This window comes from Cloeon dipterum, chromosome 2 (assembly GCF_949628265.1).
Source record: "Cloeon dipterum chromosome 2, ieCloDipt1.1, whole genome shotgun sequence".
Classification (NCBI taxonomy): Eukaryota; Metazoa; Arthropoda; class Insecta; order Ephemeroptera; family Baetidae; genus Cloeon; species Cloeon dipterum.
The window spans coordinates 27,598,651-27,612,848 of NC_088787.1; the positions used below are offsets into that span (position 1 = coordinate 27,598,651).

The 14,198-nt window shown below is 38.4% G+C and overlaps 1 protein-coding gene across 1 annotated transcript; it reads left to right on the plus strand.

Moving 5' to 3' along the window:
* Positions 1-221: 221 nt before the first annotated feature.
* Positions 222-5,793, plus strand: LOC135935918 (myotubularin-related protein 10-B). The gene is made up of 11 exons (XM_065478548.1): positions 222-476; positions 599-659; positions 713-849; positions 908-1,063; positions 1,116-1,240; positions 1,298-1,435; positions 1,765-2,072; positions 2,441-2,587; positions 2,647-2,819; positions 2,876-3,046; positions 3,519-5,793. Exons 1-11 carry the CDS (start codon positions 420-422, stop codon positions 4,065-4,067), a joined length of 2,022 nt encoding a protein of 673 aa, XP_065334620.1. The 5' UTR covers positions 222-419; the 3' UTR covers positions 4,068-5,793.
* The last annotated feature ends 8,405 nt before the right edge of the window (positions 5,794-14,198 follow it).

Consider the following 14,198-nt stretch of genomic DNA (forward strand, 5'->3'; position numbering starts at 1 on the left):
AGATCAAATTACTTGATGATAATATTAATATTATTTATATCGTATAAAAAATAAAATATACAATGATTTACATTTTTTATCCTATGAAATGATGCAAGTTCAAAAATAAATCACGAAATTTTCAGCTATCTCGATCGTTAATTAAGGGAATAAGTTCCGCATTGCGCTCCCGCTAGCACTTGATTTCGATCGCGGAGAGGTTGGCAGCGCCGAATAGTCGTGGGTGAGCGAGCGAGCAATTGGTCCAATTGTTATTGGTAATGCAGGTGTATTCTTTTTCATGCATATAATTCAGCACCATGCAAATGTAAACATAAGTTGGAACCGTCGTCAGCGCTCAATCGCGTTATTTCAGTTGTTGCTTTCATTTGAACATGTAATTTAATTTCGCGTTACTCGGTGATTCCTCAGTTTCTGCAATGACGCACAGCTTTAAAAGCTACATCGACATCAAAGAAGACCACTTCGGAGCGGAGGTAAATAATGCCTTCGTTACGACGCCGAGCCTTGAAATTTAATTATGCATCTAGGGCGTGGAAAAATGAGTTTTTCCTACGTTTGGGCTGCTGTGTTTTCTAAAAAGAATGTCCATTTGCAGGAACTGGATCCGAATGGCACCAAAAAGAACGTCGAGCAGTGCCAGCCGCGACTCCTTGAAGGTAATAAAATGATCCTATTAGGCTAGAGTCACCATATTCGATTGTTTTCGCAGGCGAAGCTGTAACAGCGGCTGAAGATAACGTTTTGCAGTTTGTTTCGTTGAGTGAGAGAAAACACGGCAGGTCCGGAACTCTGTTTGTTACTAACTTCAAACTGTCCTTTGTCCCTTGTGTGTCAACGGCGAAGGAGGTGACTCATATCTTGTTCTGTGAATTTAAGAAGGAAAGTGACGAAGTTTATTTTTCAGGGCCCTGAATGCCAGAAAAGTAGGCTCCTCGGCGAGTTTGATGTGAGCTTGTGCAACATTGACTGCGTGTATCATATCACTAGGGAAAAGAAACGGAAACTGATCGGTGGTCAGAATGTTTCCAGCAAAATTAAAGGGCTTTTGATTGTTTGCAAGGTGGGATTCAAGGAGAAAATGCGATCCTGTTATTAATAGTTAAATATTTTAGAATATGCGCACCCTTACATACAGCTTCAAGTTTTCCAGTGTGAACAGCGGAAAAAACATAGCAAATGCGCTGCTCCACTACGCTTTTCCCCGTAGACATCACCTTTTATTTGCTTACGACTACAGGTGAATGATTCATACGGGCTTGCTTAAGGTATTTAGTTAATATTATCTTGTTGACAGAGAACCAAATTTGCGGAAAAGCCATAGCGACATTCTCTTGTTCCAAGAGCAGTCGGACTGGATGCGGGAGCTAAAAAACTCCAACTGCGCAGGATGGAGAATAACGTCATCAAATACATTATACAACTTATCTGCAAAGTAAGACGCTCTAGAGTTATGAACGTGAAGATTGGTTCATATTTTACAACATTAATTTTCTACGCCTTTTAATCTTAATTCCAAAACGTTAGCTCCTTAGTCATTAGGCCATTAGATTTAAGAAATAAATCATATTGACTATAATTAGTACAAATGTAAACTCCCATTATGAAACAATCCAGTTTCGGCCTCAATATTTATGTTTTGTGAAACTTTGATGATGATAATTAAACTTTTAAATCTGTTCAAATAAACATAAATTGGATTTAAATGATCGAATGATAAATAATACACTTTGATGTTGTAACTGAGGTTAAATTACTGTTTAGTCTGCCTTCGTTTTTCGTGGTTCCTGAGAGCGCCTTGGACTGGCAGCTTGAGACTGCCTCAAGACACTTTCGAGACAGCCGGCCGCCCGTTTGGTGCTGGGGCACAACCGAGGGCGCAGCACTTGTGCGTATGGCTGACATGCTGCCTGGCATCAATGACAGGGTTCAGGAGAACATAATGCTGGAGCAGGTGCGCAAGGCGCACCCCAAAAAGCGGCAGCCGCAGATTTTTGACCTGCAAAAGTCGCTACCCACACCAAGAGACCTGCAGATCAGCTTTGGCAAGCTCAGAGACATATGCTCACCAGGTGGGTTTTCCATTTGGCCTCTATTTCTAAACTATTGGCATGGCCAGGAAACAATAAGAAAATTTTCTATATTATGTTATCGTTAGTTTCCGACTTATCTGTCAATCAAAAATAGTTTTTTTCTCCATCTTAACTTTAACACCCAATATCAAGTTATTATTTTAATAACGAAGGTTCAGTTAAAATTATCAAATCTATATTAAAGGAAGGAGGACCTTTTCGTTTCAAATGAGAAAAAGATTGGTTTTACTTTCTGCTCACAGAAACCAATTAATACCAACTTTTGCGCTGTTTTATGTTGGAATTTTGTGCATCAACTTCATTTTCTAATTTGTTTGAATTAAATATTTGTGTTCTCAAATTTGCAGAATCAGCCAGTCGCTTTTGGAACCAAGATCAGGACTTTTTCGGCAGGATGGATTCAACTCGCTGGCTGCACTACGTGTCAGGTTGTTTGGCCATTGCTCAACAGGCAGCAAACGCGCTTGCCTCTGGCGAAACGATTGTTCTCCAAGGTAAACTCTAATCTGTTGCAAATATGTCCAACTGTAACGACCTTCCATTGCGATCGCAGAGGGAGAAGGTCGCGATGTGTCGACAATAGTCAGCAGTTTGGTCCAGCTTATGTGCAATCCATCATGCAGGTCAATTTTGGGCTTCCAGTCGTTGATCCAAAAAGAGTGGATCGCTCTTGGGCATCCTTTTTGCTCACGACTTGGCTTGATCGCCGAATCTGATGTTGATCAGGTTAAAAATTTCATACAATATTTTAATCGTGTTTTTAACCATATATAACTTTTCAGTCTCCCATGTTTTTGCTCTTCCTGGACTGCGTGTGGCAAATTTTGAACCAATTTCCTGGCAAATTCGAGTTCACTGAGACGTACCTGACCACGTTGTGGGATTCTTGTCACGTGGGCATTTTCGACACTTTTCTCTTCAACAGCGAACGGGATAGAGCTTACTCAGTCACGGTAGATCTTGTTTCATCTTCCAATTTTGTTTGCAATTAAATTTTTCTTCCATTTTAAAAAGTGATGCATGGAGCAGTAATGATTTGTGTTATTCCTTTTATTTCATTGTCAAATTAGCGGTAGTTAAAATTTAGACTCACTAAGACATCATACAACCTAAATAATGCAAAAGAATTTAAATGGTTACGGTAGATCTGATGGAAAATAGCAATATATTAAATTAAGCCTATTTTTTCATTGCACGGTTATTTTTCCAGCCTCTAAATATTTTTCTATTAAGAAGATTCCTGAAATTTTTTAGACTGATTTTCCTTATGATTTGAAGTAAAATTATATCCATCCTAATCCTGATGTAAATTTCTTGTGTTATTTTTCACATTGTTCTATCATTTATCATTCTAATGGATTTAAACATGAACACGTCGCAACCCTTATACAAATGAATTCAATCCAGTCCGAACGTGTGTTTCAGGACGCCCACAATCCTCTACACTTGCGGTCAGTGTGGGACTGGGAGGAACAGTACGGACCGGAGGACATCGCGCTATTCCGCAACCCGCTGTACGCGCTGGAGGCGCCGGCACAAAGCAATAAGCTGCACATTTTGCCTGTCAGCTGCGGGCTGTCAGCGTTGGAGGTTTGGCAGCAGTGCTATTGCCGGTGGGTGCCGATGCTAGAGGTGCGCGGCGGCGGCCGCGTGCAGGTCAACTTCCAGGTGCGCCTGCTGGCCGACGAAATCATCGAGCTGAAAAAGAAGGCGGATGCGTGGCGCCGCGGCCTCAGCCCAGACCGCGTGGCACCCTTTAATTTTTCTGAGGAGCTTTTGTTTGCGTGTGACAGCGCCGTGCTGCGCGACCGCCTGCGAAACAACCCTGGCTCCTTTTTCCCTTTCATGCACCACTCGGCGGTGAGCGCTGGCGAGGTCCTGCTCAGCACCAGCATCCTTGGTGACGAAGATGAGATGGACGAGCGCGACTGCGGCCTCAACGAATCCACCTACAGCCTCAGCACAGCCGTTTGAGCTGCTGGAGCTGATCTACTGTAAGACAATAATTGCTGCATACTGTTATTACACGGAGTAACTCTGGTTAGCTGATTGTTGGATGGTTTTTCTCGTTTGCGGGATGATCAAATCCATGCTTGGTAATTCAATCTCAGAGTGTGTCTCAAAAATTAATTTCTAAATTTGTAAATTGGTCAATTTTTTATCACTTGTTGCGTAGCGCAAAAGTGTCGCAGCAATTTTAGCACCATGTTGGTGAGCTACTGAATATTCAGTGAGAGATATCTCAAACAATGTGGGATGCATAAACTCTTCAATGTTTTGGATATTTTGAACCTAGCCAAATCAGAAAAAAGTTACGAAATTTTGCTGAATGAAATCATGACACCGACTTTGCTTAAATTTTGAAGGGTATGTTAGTATTATTTTGACAGACTTAAAATTTCATACATAATTAAAATTGCTACATAATAAAAACTTATATAAATTTTCATCCTTTTCTGCATATTGTGTTTAATTGATGCACATTCTGAGAATCTTTCACGCCAGCTTTAAATTAATCATTTGAAAATGTTGCATACTTAGTAATTATGTTTGACGAAATAGCTTTGGAGCAATCGATTGACTGTTTCAATTGATAAACGGCGTACCAATTAATTTACAAAAGACTGCGCAGCGTTTTGTTGATTCACTTGCATAATACTGTTATGGATTTATGTTTGAAAATACGGTATCTATTTAATCTTCTACTCACGCATGAGCACTACTTCAAACTTCCAACCTCATGTGACAGTTTCATCCTCATACAGGTAGTGACAAAGTAAGTAATACTGTTATTGAAGTTTAACACTCTAAATACCTCTTTCTCTCTCAAACACATCTCTTGTTGTCGACTTAACAGATTTTACTAACAAAGGTTGCCGACAATATTTTCAACCTCTTAAAACCAAATTTCAGAGCTAATCAAATAAAATATCAAGTTCTTGAATATAAATTTTACCTCTCTATATGATATAAAATGCTAGCATAAGTCGTTATTACAGAGGAAGACCGTATACATATTTTGGAAATTTTAAAATCTAATGCGTTAGTTTGCTACGTGCCTTCTGAAACAACTTTCATTCATTCGCGGAAGATGGATCTATCTTTTAAAATTGAAAACCTGTTGTTGCTACATGTTAACAGAGAGAAATATTGCGAACCCATCACCTGGGCAGCTTATTTTATTTATTAGGTCGCAAAGAACCATGTATCGTTTTGCAAGAATATAAATGCAGAAAATACGTAAAGCGGCAAATGGCAAATCGATTGACTTGCTATTTGTTGCGCAAAAACAAACCAACAAGAAATTGCGTTTAAATTTAGAGACAATCGCCTCTATCCATTTCATTTGTGATGTTGCACAGCTTTTTGCACGAGTTTTGAGTTGAAAATGTAATGCGTAATAAATATTAGAAACATCGCTAAACATCAAAGTTTTTGTAGCATTTCTAGTCTCGTTATTTAAGCTAGACAAATTTAAAGTACGAAAAGTTTAAATTATTTTAGGTAGACGCACCAATTACTTTCTTTGATCTTCAAATGTAACAATGTCAAACTAACTACCAAAACGTTTGTTCTCATTTGTCAAATTTGTATTGTTGTTATTGCTGTATTCATTTTACCGAAAGTTGTAAGTTTGCACTATTATGTAACATGGCATACGTGAAATAAAAAATGCGTTAAAATATTAAGATAAATTAAACTATACGTGTGTATTCTTATAACCTTTGCTTCCAGAAGAGTATAACGTCTTCCATCATCAAATAATATTTAAATCTAACAATTCACTCTTAAGTTTGGTGTTGTTTTATTAATTTATGTACTCTTCTTGATTGTGGGCCTGCTGTGCCACAAATTTTTTGTAGGAAAACGCACTCAAAATAAGCTATAATAAAATTATGATCACTTGATCTCAAGTATAGGCAAGCAATTATAACTAGATTGGACTTGAACTGCGGTAAACCTGATTTTTCACCGACTAACGCAAGAAATTGGTTTTTTCAAACTTGCGAGATTGTTTTCTATTTTTTTTAAGAGGCCTCAAATTTTTAGTTCTATATATGTGAATGAACTTCCGTCCTTTGGGATTCAAAGAAATTTGGCTGGCAGCTTTGTTCTTCATTGCATTTTAAGGCCAGAATTAATTAAAATGCCTGAAGTCGGTACTGAAAATCAAAATAACAGTTTCAAAATTTGATCTCAGAAAAATGTTTTTTTTTATTAGTTCGTGAAAAAAACTTTAAAATTCGGTGCTCTACTGAGTCGACATACCTGCGCCTCCTGACACGTACATTGCATTTTGCTTTACTAAACAATAAGGAAACTCTTAAGATTCAACGCTTTTTGGAGAAACCCGCAAAACCAATGAATTTGTGTAGCCTTTCCTGATGTGAACCACTCGTCCTGTGGTGGAAATTTTTTGATTCGAAAATTTAAGCGAAGGAAAATATGGTCCAAAATTGTAAAACACTCTTTTCGTTTAATTCATGTGAAATCGGTTTATAGACAGCGCATTGATGAAATAAACCAATCGGTGGGTCACTTGATGGTTTGTGAGTTTTTAGTTGCTTAATCGAAGAGCAGAAATCTAAATATATGATCTGAAAGCTGATAGTTTCCTATTTTTTACACGTAGAACAAAATTTCACCGCATCACTTTTATTCCCCAAAAAAAATGTTAAATGAGAATCTTACAGTTCGGTGAGTAAAAAACAGCTTTTTTCCAAATGACTAAATCGGAGCTACATGACCTGATAGTTTATTCAAAAAGGTTTAAGCGTTTAAGAGCTACAAGTTTAAAGAGGTTTTTAAGCGTTTAAGAGCTACATTTGCCAATTTCCCAGCAACAGACGATAATCATTGGACTTTTCCAGAAAGTTAACAATGATTTATCGGCTTCACAATTCGATTATGAATCATTTCCCGTGCTGTATTCAAAAAGGATTTTTAAACTTTTGGAGCTCCATAACTCGCAAACTCCGTTGAACCAAAAATATTTCCAAGCTGCTGATGTATATAAACTCATTGGATACATACTACACGATTTCAAAGATTTACAAAAACTGAAACATCGAATCCTAAGAGATTTATTGTATGGTCTAACCTAACCTCCGCCGACCTCTCTGTAATGCTGCCATAAATCATTCCAATCTTTACTCCCTTTATTTAGGGTCGGCGTCCCCTGACAATTATAGACCATACATGACCGCGCGTGGCTTCAAGAGAATTCTGGCCTGGATGACGGCACTATTTAAGAAGCGCAGTAAGTAAAAAGGTAAGGGAAGTGAGCACTGAAGTAGCTATTTACTTGTACTTGCGTCTGATTGCCGCGTAGCAAATAATAACTATTCGGTTCAACAAATAAATGAGTGTGTTCACAAGCAGCGGATGTGTATTCACTCGCTAAAGATTGATTCCCACTTAATTTCGCTCAATGAAAGTTAACCAACATAAGCAATTTTGCTCAACTCTTTCCCTGATCAGCACACGAAATTGAGAAATTGGCCATTGTGCCGTCACGAGGTAAGGAAGGGCCAACAATCGACGCCAAATGAATGTCCGCGGGAAGACTGCGCTCTTTAGTTTGGTGTCGCGCCAGTGTGTCGGCCAAGCTGAATGCAAGTCAATGGACGCACGCGGCGCAACGTGAAAAATACGGCCCATCATTAAGGTAGCAGCAGGCACTTAAGCGCTTTTTAATGCCCTGCTAAAGGTTTGATCGTTTGAGCTGTTCATTATGAATGAGATATTATTTGTCAAAGTAAGATGCACCCAAGCAGAAAAACAGCCTCCACCAATCGAACAATAAAATTTGTAGCAAATAAGTGATAAATGTAAAGAAAAAATATTAATCAATCACCGATTCAAGGGTATAAAGGTTTTGCTTGCAATATTACTTGATCAAAAACAATCAACCGTGAAACAATCCAAAATAGTTTTCTATTTAATATATATTTATTTAGCTATTAAGTAACTATAGAAGAGCAAGCCTTAATCTTTTATTCAAATTGTGTCTTTCTTGACATACGAGACACCTGAACGTCCCACTTAAAGCTGCCAGATAAAAACCTTAAAAAGTTCATGCTTGAATTAATCTGAATGTCCGCACTGGATAGCCAACGCGGTGAAAAACGACTTTTAGCCCTTTTAGAATTTTTCCACGGTGCATAATATTATTTAAAACACGACGGGGGTTCTTGCCTAGAGGCTGCAGCAACAGCAGGAATTATTACAACGTTAAGAAAAGGAAGCAATCGCACCCACTGCTTTGATATATTTACAAACAATAGCAAAAGGAAGCGCAGAGGTCCTGCTGCTTCGCTCCATACATGAGCGTCCCAGTGAGCAATATTTTCTCTTCTCTTGACTTTTCTAAGCGCGGGATGAATGAAGAAGCCATGGGGGGAGAAGCAAAAGGGACATAAATTTCATGTCATTTTATTAATGCACCTGTTTTGTGAACAAAATGTCATCAACAGTTACTTACACGCCATTTTCTATACAAATAGAAAAATAGTAGACCTTTAGGCGATAAAAAAACGCGTCAGAGAAATGTGAGAACTTGCTGCAGGCTTTCCAAAGAAGCGTCTTAAAGCTGCTGTTTGAACTCCTTAGAGAAAATTAATATTCCAAGCACCTCGTGGACATTTTATTGATTGAAAAATTGATAATGGTGAGTATAATGAACGAAGCATCATCCGCACGTTCAAGTCGGGAGCTGTTTGTGATTCGCTCCGCTTCCGAAACGGCCCCAGGCGTAAAACGCACCCGTGAGAAACTGGCCTGCCGAGCGGGCTGCCTACTAGCCGCACCATCATCCTGAAAAATCTGCTCGAAGACACACATAACGACATCCAATTCCTATAGTGTGTATTCCTTGAATGGCGATTGATGCTGTGCCGCCTGCAGGTTGAAAAATATTGTTTTCAACTGCACGCAAAACATTTTCCCTAACAATTGGTGCAGTCGATTTATTACACAATTAGGTTTTTAACTTTTCATACTTAATTATTTTAACTAATTATCAATCACTACGCACTAATATTGAAAATCATTACAACATTAAAAGTATGGTGGCGAAGTTTCCTGGTTCATAATAATTTCGTTTCGGTTTTTACTTTTAAGAGTTTTAATCTAGGTCATATATGATATTCTTGTTCGCATTTTTCCATTTTTTACTTCTTTTTATCCTTGTCCGAGGACCTGGAGCTACATAGTCGACTGGGAGGCTTTCCAGCAGGCGGTCCCTCTTCCTTCTACCAACAACACGCATGTTGCTAAACTTCTATGTGATCTAACGACAATCGGTGTATACAACATGCCCCTTGGACAATCCCCCTATCTAGGACAATTTTTTTTATCCAGAACTTCTTTCTTCTACAAAACTATTAATTTTGAAAAGTAACAATAAATTAAACAGTTAATGGATTAAAGGTAACTGCCGAAAATACATGAAAGAATCAACGTCCTATTGTCCTCATTTCCTGTTTCTCGCCTTTGTTGCAAATTCAAGGAAAGCTGAACGTTAATATTGTCCGCATTTTGTAAAACTTAAAACGACAAGACCACCGTCATTGAAGATCACCCACTATGTTTATTGTTAGCACCTTTATATCCATAACGGGGAAACCGCCGACTATACTTCGATCGTTGGCGTATGGACTCTGTTAGAAGTGAATCTTTGACGAAAATTTCTCGCCATATAGTCAATGAAAAATACCCATCCGATCTGTCATTATGATGATCACTAGAAGTAAATTTTCACCGCGTAACATAAGACGCATACTTTCAAAACATAAAGGTACGTTTTACAGAATTTGTCCTTTATAAAAGCGATTAACCGTGAAAGAAGGGTGTCGAATTAACACGCGTATTTTTATGTGCCTTGTACATATATGTTTATGTTTTTGTGTGAACTTGGTTTTCAAATAATGTGACTGAAGGATCACACATTAAAAAATAAACAACTCAAGGGGACTGCACTCAGATCTATGGCTACTTTATGATTGGTCTCCCATTCTTTGTTCATCTTTTGCCTGGCCAGTATTTTGGAGCAGCTTTTTAAACGAGGCTAATGCTCTATGGGATTAAAGGAGAATTGTATAGGATTCAAAATACGGAATAGAGAAAAAACAACGATGCATTCCTTTAGTGAGCAGTAAACTTTTATATTGCTAGAGAAAGGATCACACGTCAATTTTCCAGAATGCGTCCTGAAGGAGTGAGTTAGTCAAAGATTTATTGCTTTATTGCTCCCTCTCGTGGGGTTGTTGACGAGTAACGAGTTGGGCGCGTGAGCAGCACACTGACATCGGAATCCTCGGCCTTTAGGGAAAATAAGTGGACAGGCTGAAGGGTGAAGACCTTAATAAAAAATTTTAAACAGATAAAATTTAACGTTATTCTAATGTGTGAAAAGCGATCGTAAGGGGTTCCTCACTGGACTTTGCATTTAATAGCCTCTTTATGTTGTATTTCAACGGGAAGTGAAAAGGGGTCATTGTGACCCTCTAAGTCATTAATCTTTTCCGGGGGTATTTTCTTTTTACACTTATAACCATAAAATAGCACATGATTCATCGGAAGAATGCGACAGGTCAGGCCTTTTCGTGAAGTTTATATTTAAACCCTTAAAAATAAATACGTGCTGATCTTGATGAATTCAAGATATGTGTCTAAAAATCTGATACATGATATACAATACTATTTTTCATTCTCATATTTAAAATTTGACAATTATACAATTTAAAGCCGATACTGATCAAGTGATCAGAATACAGCGAACGTTATTTTATTTTTTTATTTTTTATTTATTTAGTTATCATTTGGTTGGCAAGCGTATAGAAAAGAGGCATTCACAGAAGCAAACACGCTCATAATATCGTTTCACTGTTCCTTGACGCCATTAAAAGGTCCGAAATCTGAATATTAAGAAATAAGTTATGCGAACAGTTTTTTTTTTTTTGCTCTTTTTATCCCTGTCTGAGGATCGGAGGACCGGGAAGGGCGCGCACTGCACTAGCACGAATGCTGAAACCCGGGTCCCAATAACACCGTGAACGGATAACATGGGCACACCAGGCCGCACAGGGACCCAGCCCATTCAAGGGCCACTTGCCTCAGCACCGAGGACTGCATTGAAACGTTAGACATTCGTCCCGTGAAGCCAAATCACGCATGCTGGAAAGGTGCAAACCAGCAAGTAGCGAGTCGGCGCCGGTGCGCCTCCCAGCCCGTTGAGCAATTTGAGCATTTCATCGAGTCACTAAACTAACCACTTTTTGCCATCTCTGACATTGGGTAGCCAGTATTAGATCTCCGAACTGCTCAAATACCTCCCATTGCTTTGACACTCCTGAGAGTGCCTTAACAATGCGAGCCAACGGGCTGGTAAACAGTTTTAATTATTATTTACTCTTTACGTAAAACCAGCATAATTGAAGTGCCGCTATAAGGGGGTAGTTTGCTGCTCAAGAAATACACCCTCTGTGCTTTGTTTACGGGCACTACAAAAAAGTGCTAAGGATACTGAACCAGAATCGTTATCCTTGAACCCAAAAATCCTTGAGGAAACAAAAGAGGTTACCAAAAAGCCTGCCATTATTGTTTTCAGCAGAACAGTTTCATTCGTGTAGTCAGAATAATAAGCGGAAACGCTCAATTTTTTTATTCGGCGTCGGGTGAAAGTGAGATGGATTGTCGGTGCGGGCAGCGAGTGTGATTGCCTCGGCCGGATGCTGTCGTTCATAGGAACAATGCCTCCGCCACCGCCCTGGCACGGATATGAGCTGCAGTTCCACGCCTCTGCACCGCATACGCAACCAACCACCTTGAACACAATGGCACCAACCAGCTCACACCTTTGTAAGGAAACTTTGCCCTGGCGCAACAGTTCAAAATTTTACTCAATTCATTATGCAAATTGAAACTTAACAAATCAGCCAGATATGCAACTACTTGAACAGTCTTTGGCGCGTTTTGATTTGGAAAGTTAAATGTTTTAACTTAAACTTTGCAATTATATATAAATTTAGAAACAAAAGAGAGAGCGCCGACCAATCATCAGGGGAATTTTTTCATGGTTTTCTTTCAATGAATATATTTATCGTGTTTCCTGACATTTTTCAATTAAAAATGACCGTATTTATTTTCAATGTTAAAAGTGTGTTCACTTTGCTTTGATTACTTTCACATAAATATACTCGCTGAAAAGCAGAAGCACGCGAGGTTGTCATATTTGCCAGAACAATTAAATATACGCGTCATTTAGAAGAGGAAATTGTATACAATTATCTCAAAAATTAAAACGCTATATGAACTAAAATTTTCAATTTAAAATTTTAAAGTGATTTAAGCAAAAATGCATTTTTTTCTAATCAATTCTTATTTTCCAAAAATCGTCGAGGTGCAAGTCATTTTTCTCTAAAGAGCGAGTGTAATTGGTCAGGTGCGAAATAAACAAGGCTACTTTGCTTCCTCCATTTCAAAAGAAAACATGCAAAAAGCTATCTTTTGTGCAGAATAAATTTATATGGTCAGTGAAGCATTGAAAACGAGCAAAAAGCTGTGTGCTTTTCGCACAAAAGAACAATTGCAATTAATGATTATCCACAAGCAATTTAGTTTCGAGAGTGATTTTTCTGTTAAAAAAGCAGGTGCGTTGTGAAAAAGACGCACAACTTTCAAAAATCGGCTAGAGGTAAAAAATAAAATGGTGTCAGCGTGTGCAAAATTGAAAAGTGAACAACGGTATTAATTAATATTATACAGTTTATTGTTCGCGATTTACTAAATAACATTCAAAGAATATCATCAATGAAGTAAAGATTAACACAGAGTCAAAAAATGACAGGCAAAAACTGCATGATCGCGTGAAACAAAATATTGAGTCAACGTTGTCATGTGTGCGTAGATAAAATTAATAAATTAAATTAATTAATTACAAAAATGTTATTTCTAACAAATTTCAAGGTTGGTTGATATTTTAATACTTTATTGACACGCGTCATACTCGATTTGCGTCAAAAATTAGAATAAATCTCACGTGACCGTGAAATCGCACAATGACTCAACATTAGTAAACAGGCAAATAATTTTCATGGAAAAAAAAATAAAACAGCGGGATTCAATTTATGTGTTGTTGGTCAATCAATACCCCACAAATTCCAATTTTCTCTTTAAAATGTTTTTCATTTCAAACCACGGATTTTAATGTACAACCAAGTTTAATTTTTACGGCAAGCAGCTAATAGAGATCCGAGTATTGAGAAATTGCTAGAAACAATATTCCCCATGCGTGAAACCAGCCCGTTGGCTCGCATTGTTAAGGCACTCTCAGGAGTGTCAAAGCAATGTGAGGTAATTGAGCTGTTCGGAGATCTAATACTGGCTACCCAATGTCAGAAATGGCAAAAAAGTGGTTAGTTTAGTGACTCGAAATGCTCAAATTGCTCAACGGGCTGGGAGGCGCACCGGCGCCGACTCGCTACTTGCTGGTTTGCACCTTTCCAGCATGCGTGATTTGGCTTCACGGGACGAATGTCTAGCGTTTCAATGCAGTCCTCGGTGCGGAGGCAAGTGGCCCTTGAGTGGGCTGGGTCCGTGTTATCCGTTCGCGGTGTTATTGGGACCCGGGTTTCAGCATTCGTGCTAGTGCAGTGCGCGCCCTTCCCGGTCCTCGGACAGGGATAAAAAGAGCAAAAAAAAAGAATTAAAAATCCTCTCTCCCTTTTTCATTTTATTCAAGAACCTTTGTAAACTAAAATAATGTTTCATGTGCTTGTGACTCCTAATTTAGTTCTTTAGCAGCTCCACCTTGTTTTGTTTGCTAAGTTAATTTTAATTGGATTTCATTAATTTATATTCTGTTGTAATCTTTGCTTACACAGTGTGCCCCCTAGTCATGATTGCGTATTATTTTGAATTGAGAATAAAAAAAAGTAAAAGGGTTAATTTTTAATGTTATTTTTTAGAACCTCTGCACAGCACTTCCCGTGGGATGTGAGCTCACTGGGTAGAGTTCCCAATAACAAGTATACAGCACGTCTGGAAATAGTAAATGATGCGGTATTTTTCAAACCCGCGGATCTATTTATCTTCTGATATTGT

Excerpts from the sequence above, each read along its gene's own strand:
- LOC135935918 (XM_065478548.1), top strand. The coding sequence starts at position 420 with ATGACGCACAGCTTTAAAAGCTACATCGACATCAAAGAAGACCACTTC. Across the intron at positions 850-907 it reads GTGTGTCAACGGCGAAGGAG|GGCCCTGAATGCCAGAAAAG; the intron begins GTGACTCATATC and ends TTTATTTTTCAG. Across the intron at positions 2,588-2,646 it reads CGAAACGATTGTTCTCCAAG|AGGGAGAAGGTCGCGATGTG; the intron begins GTAAACTCTAAT and ends TTGCGATCGCAG.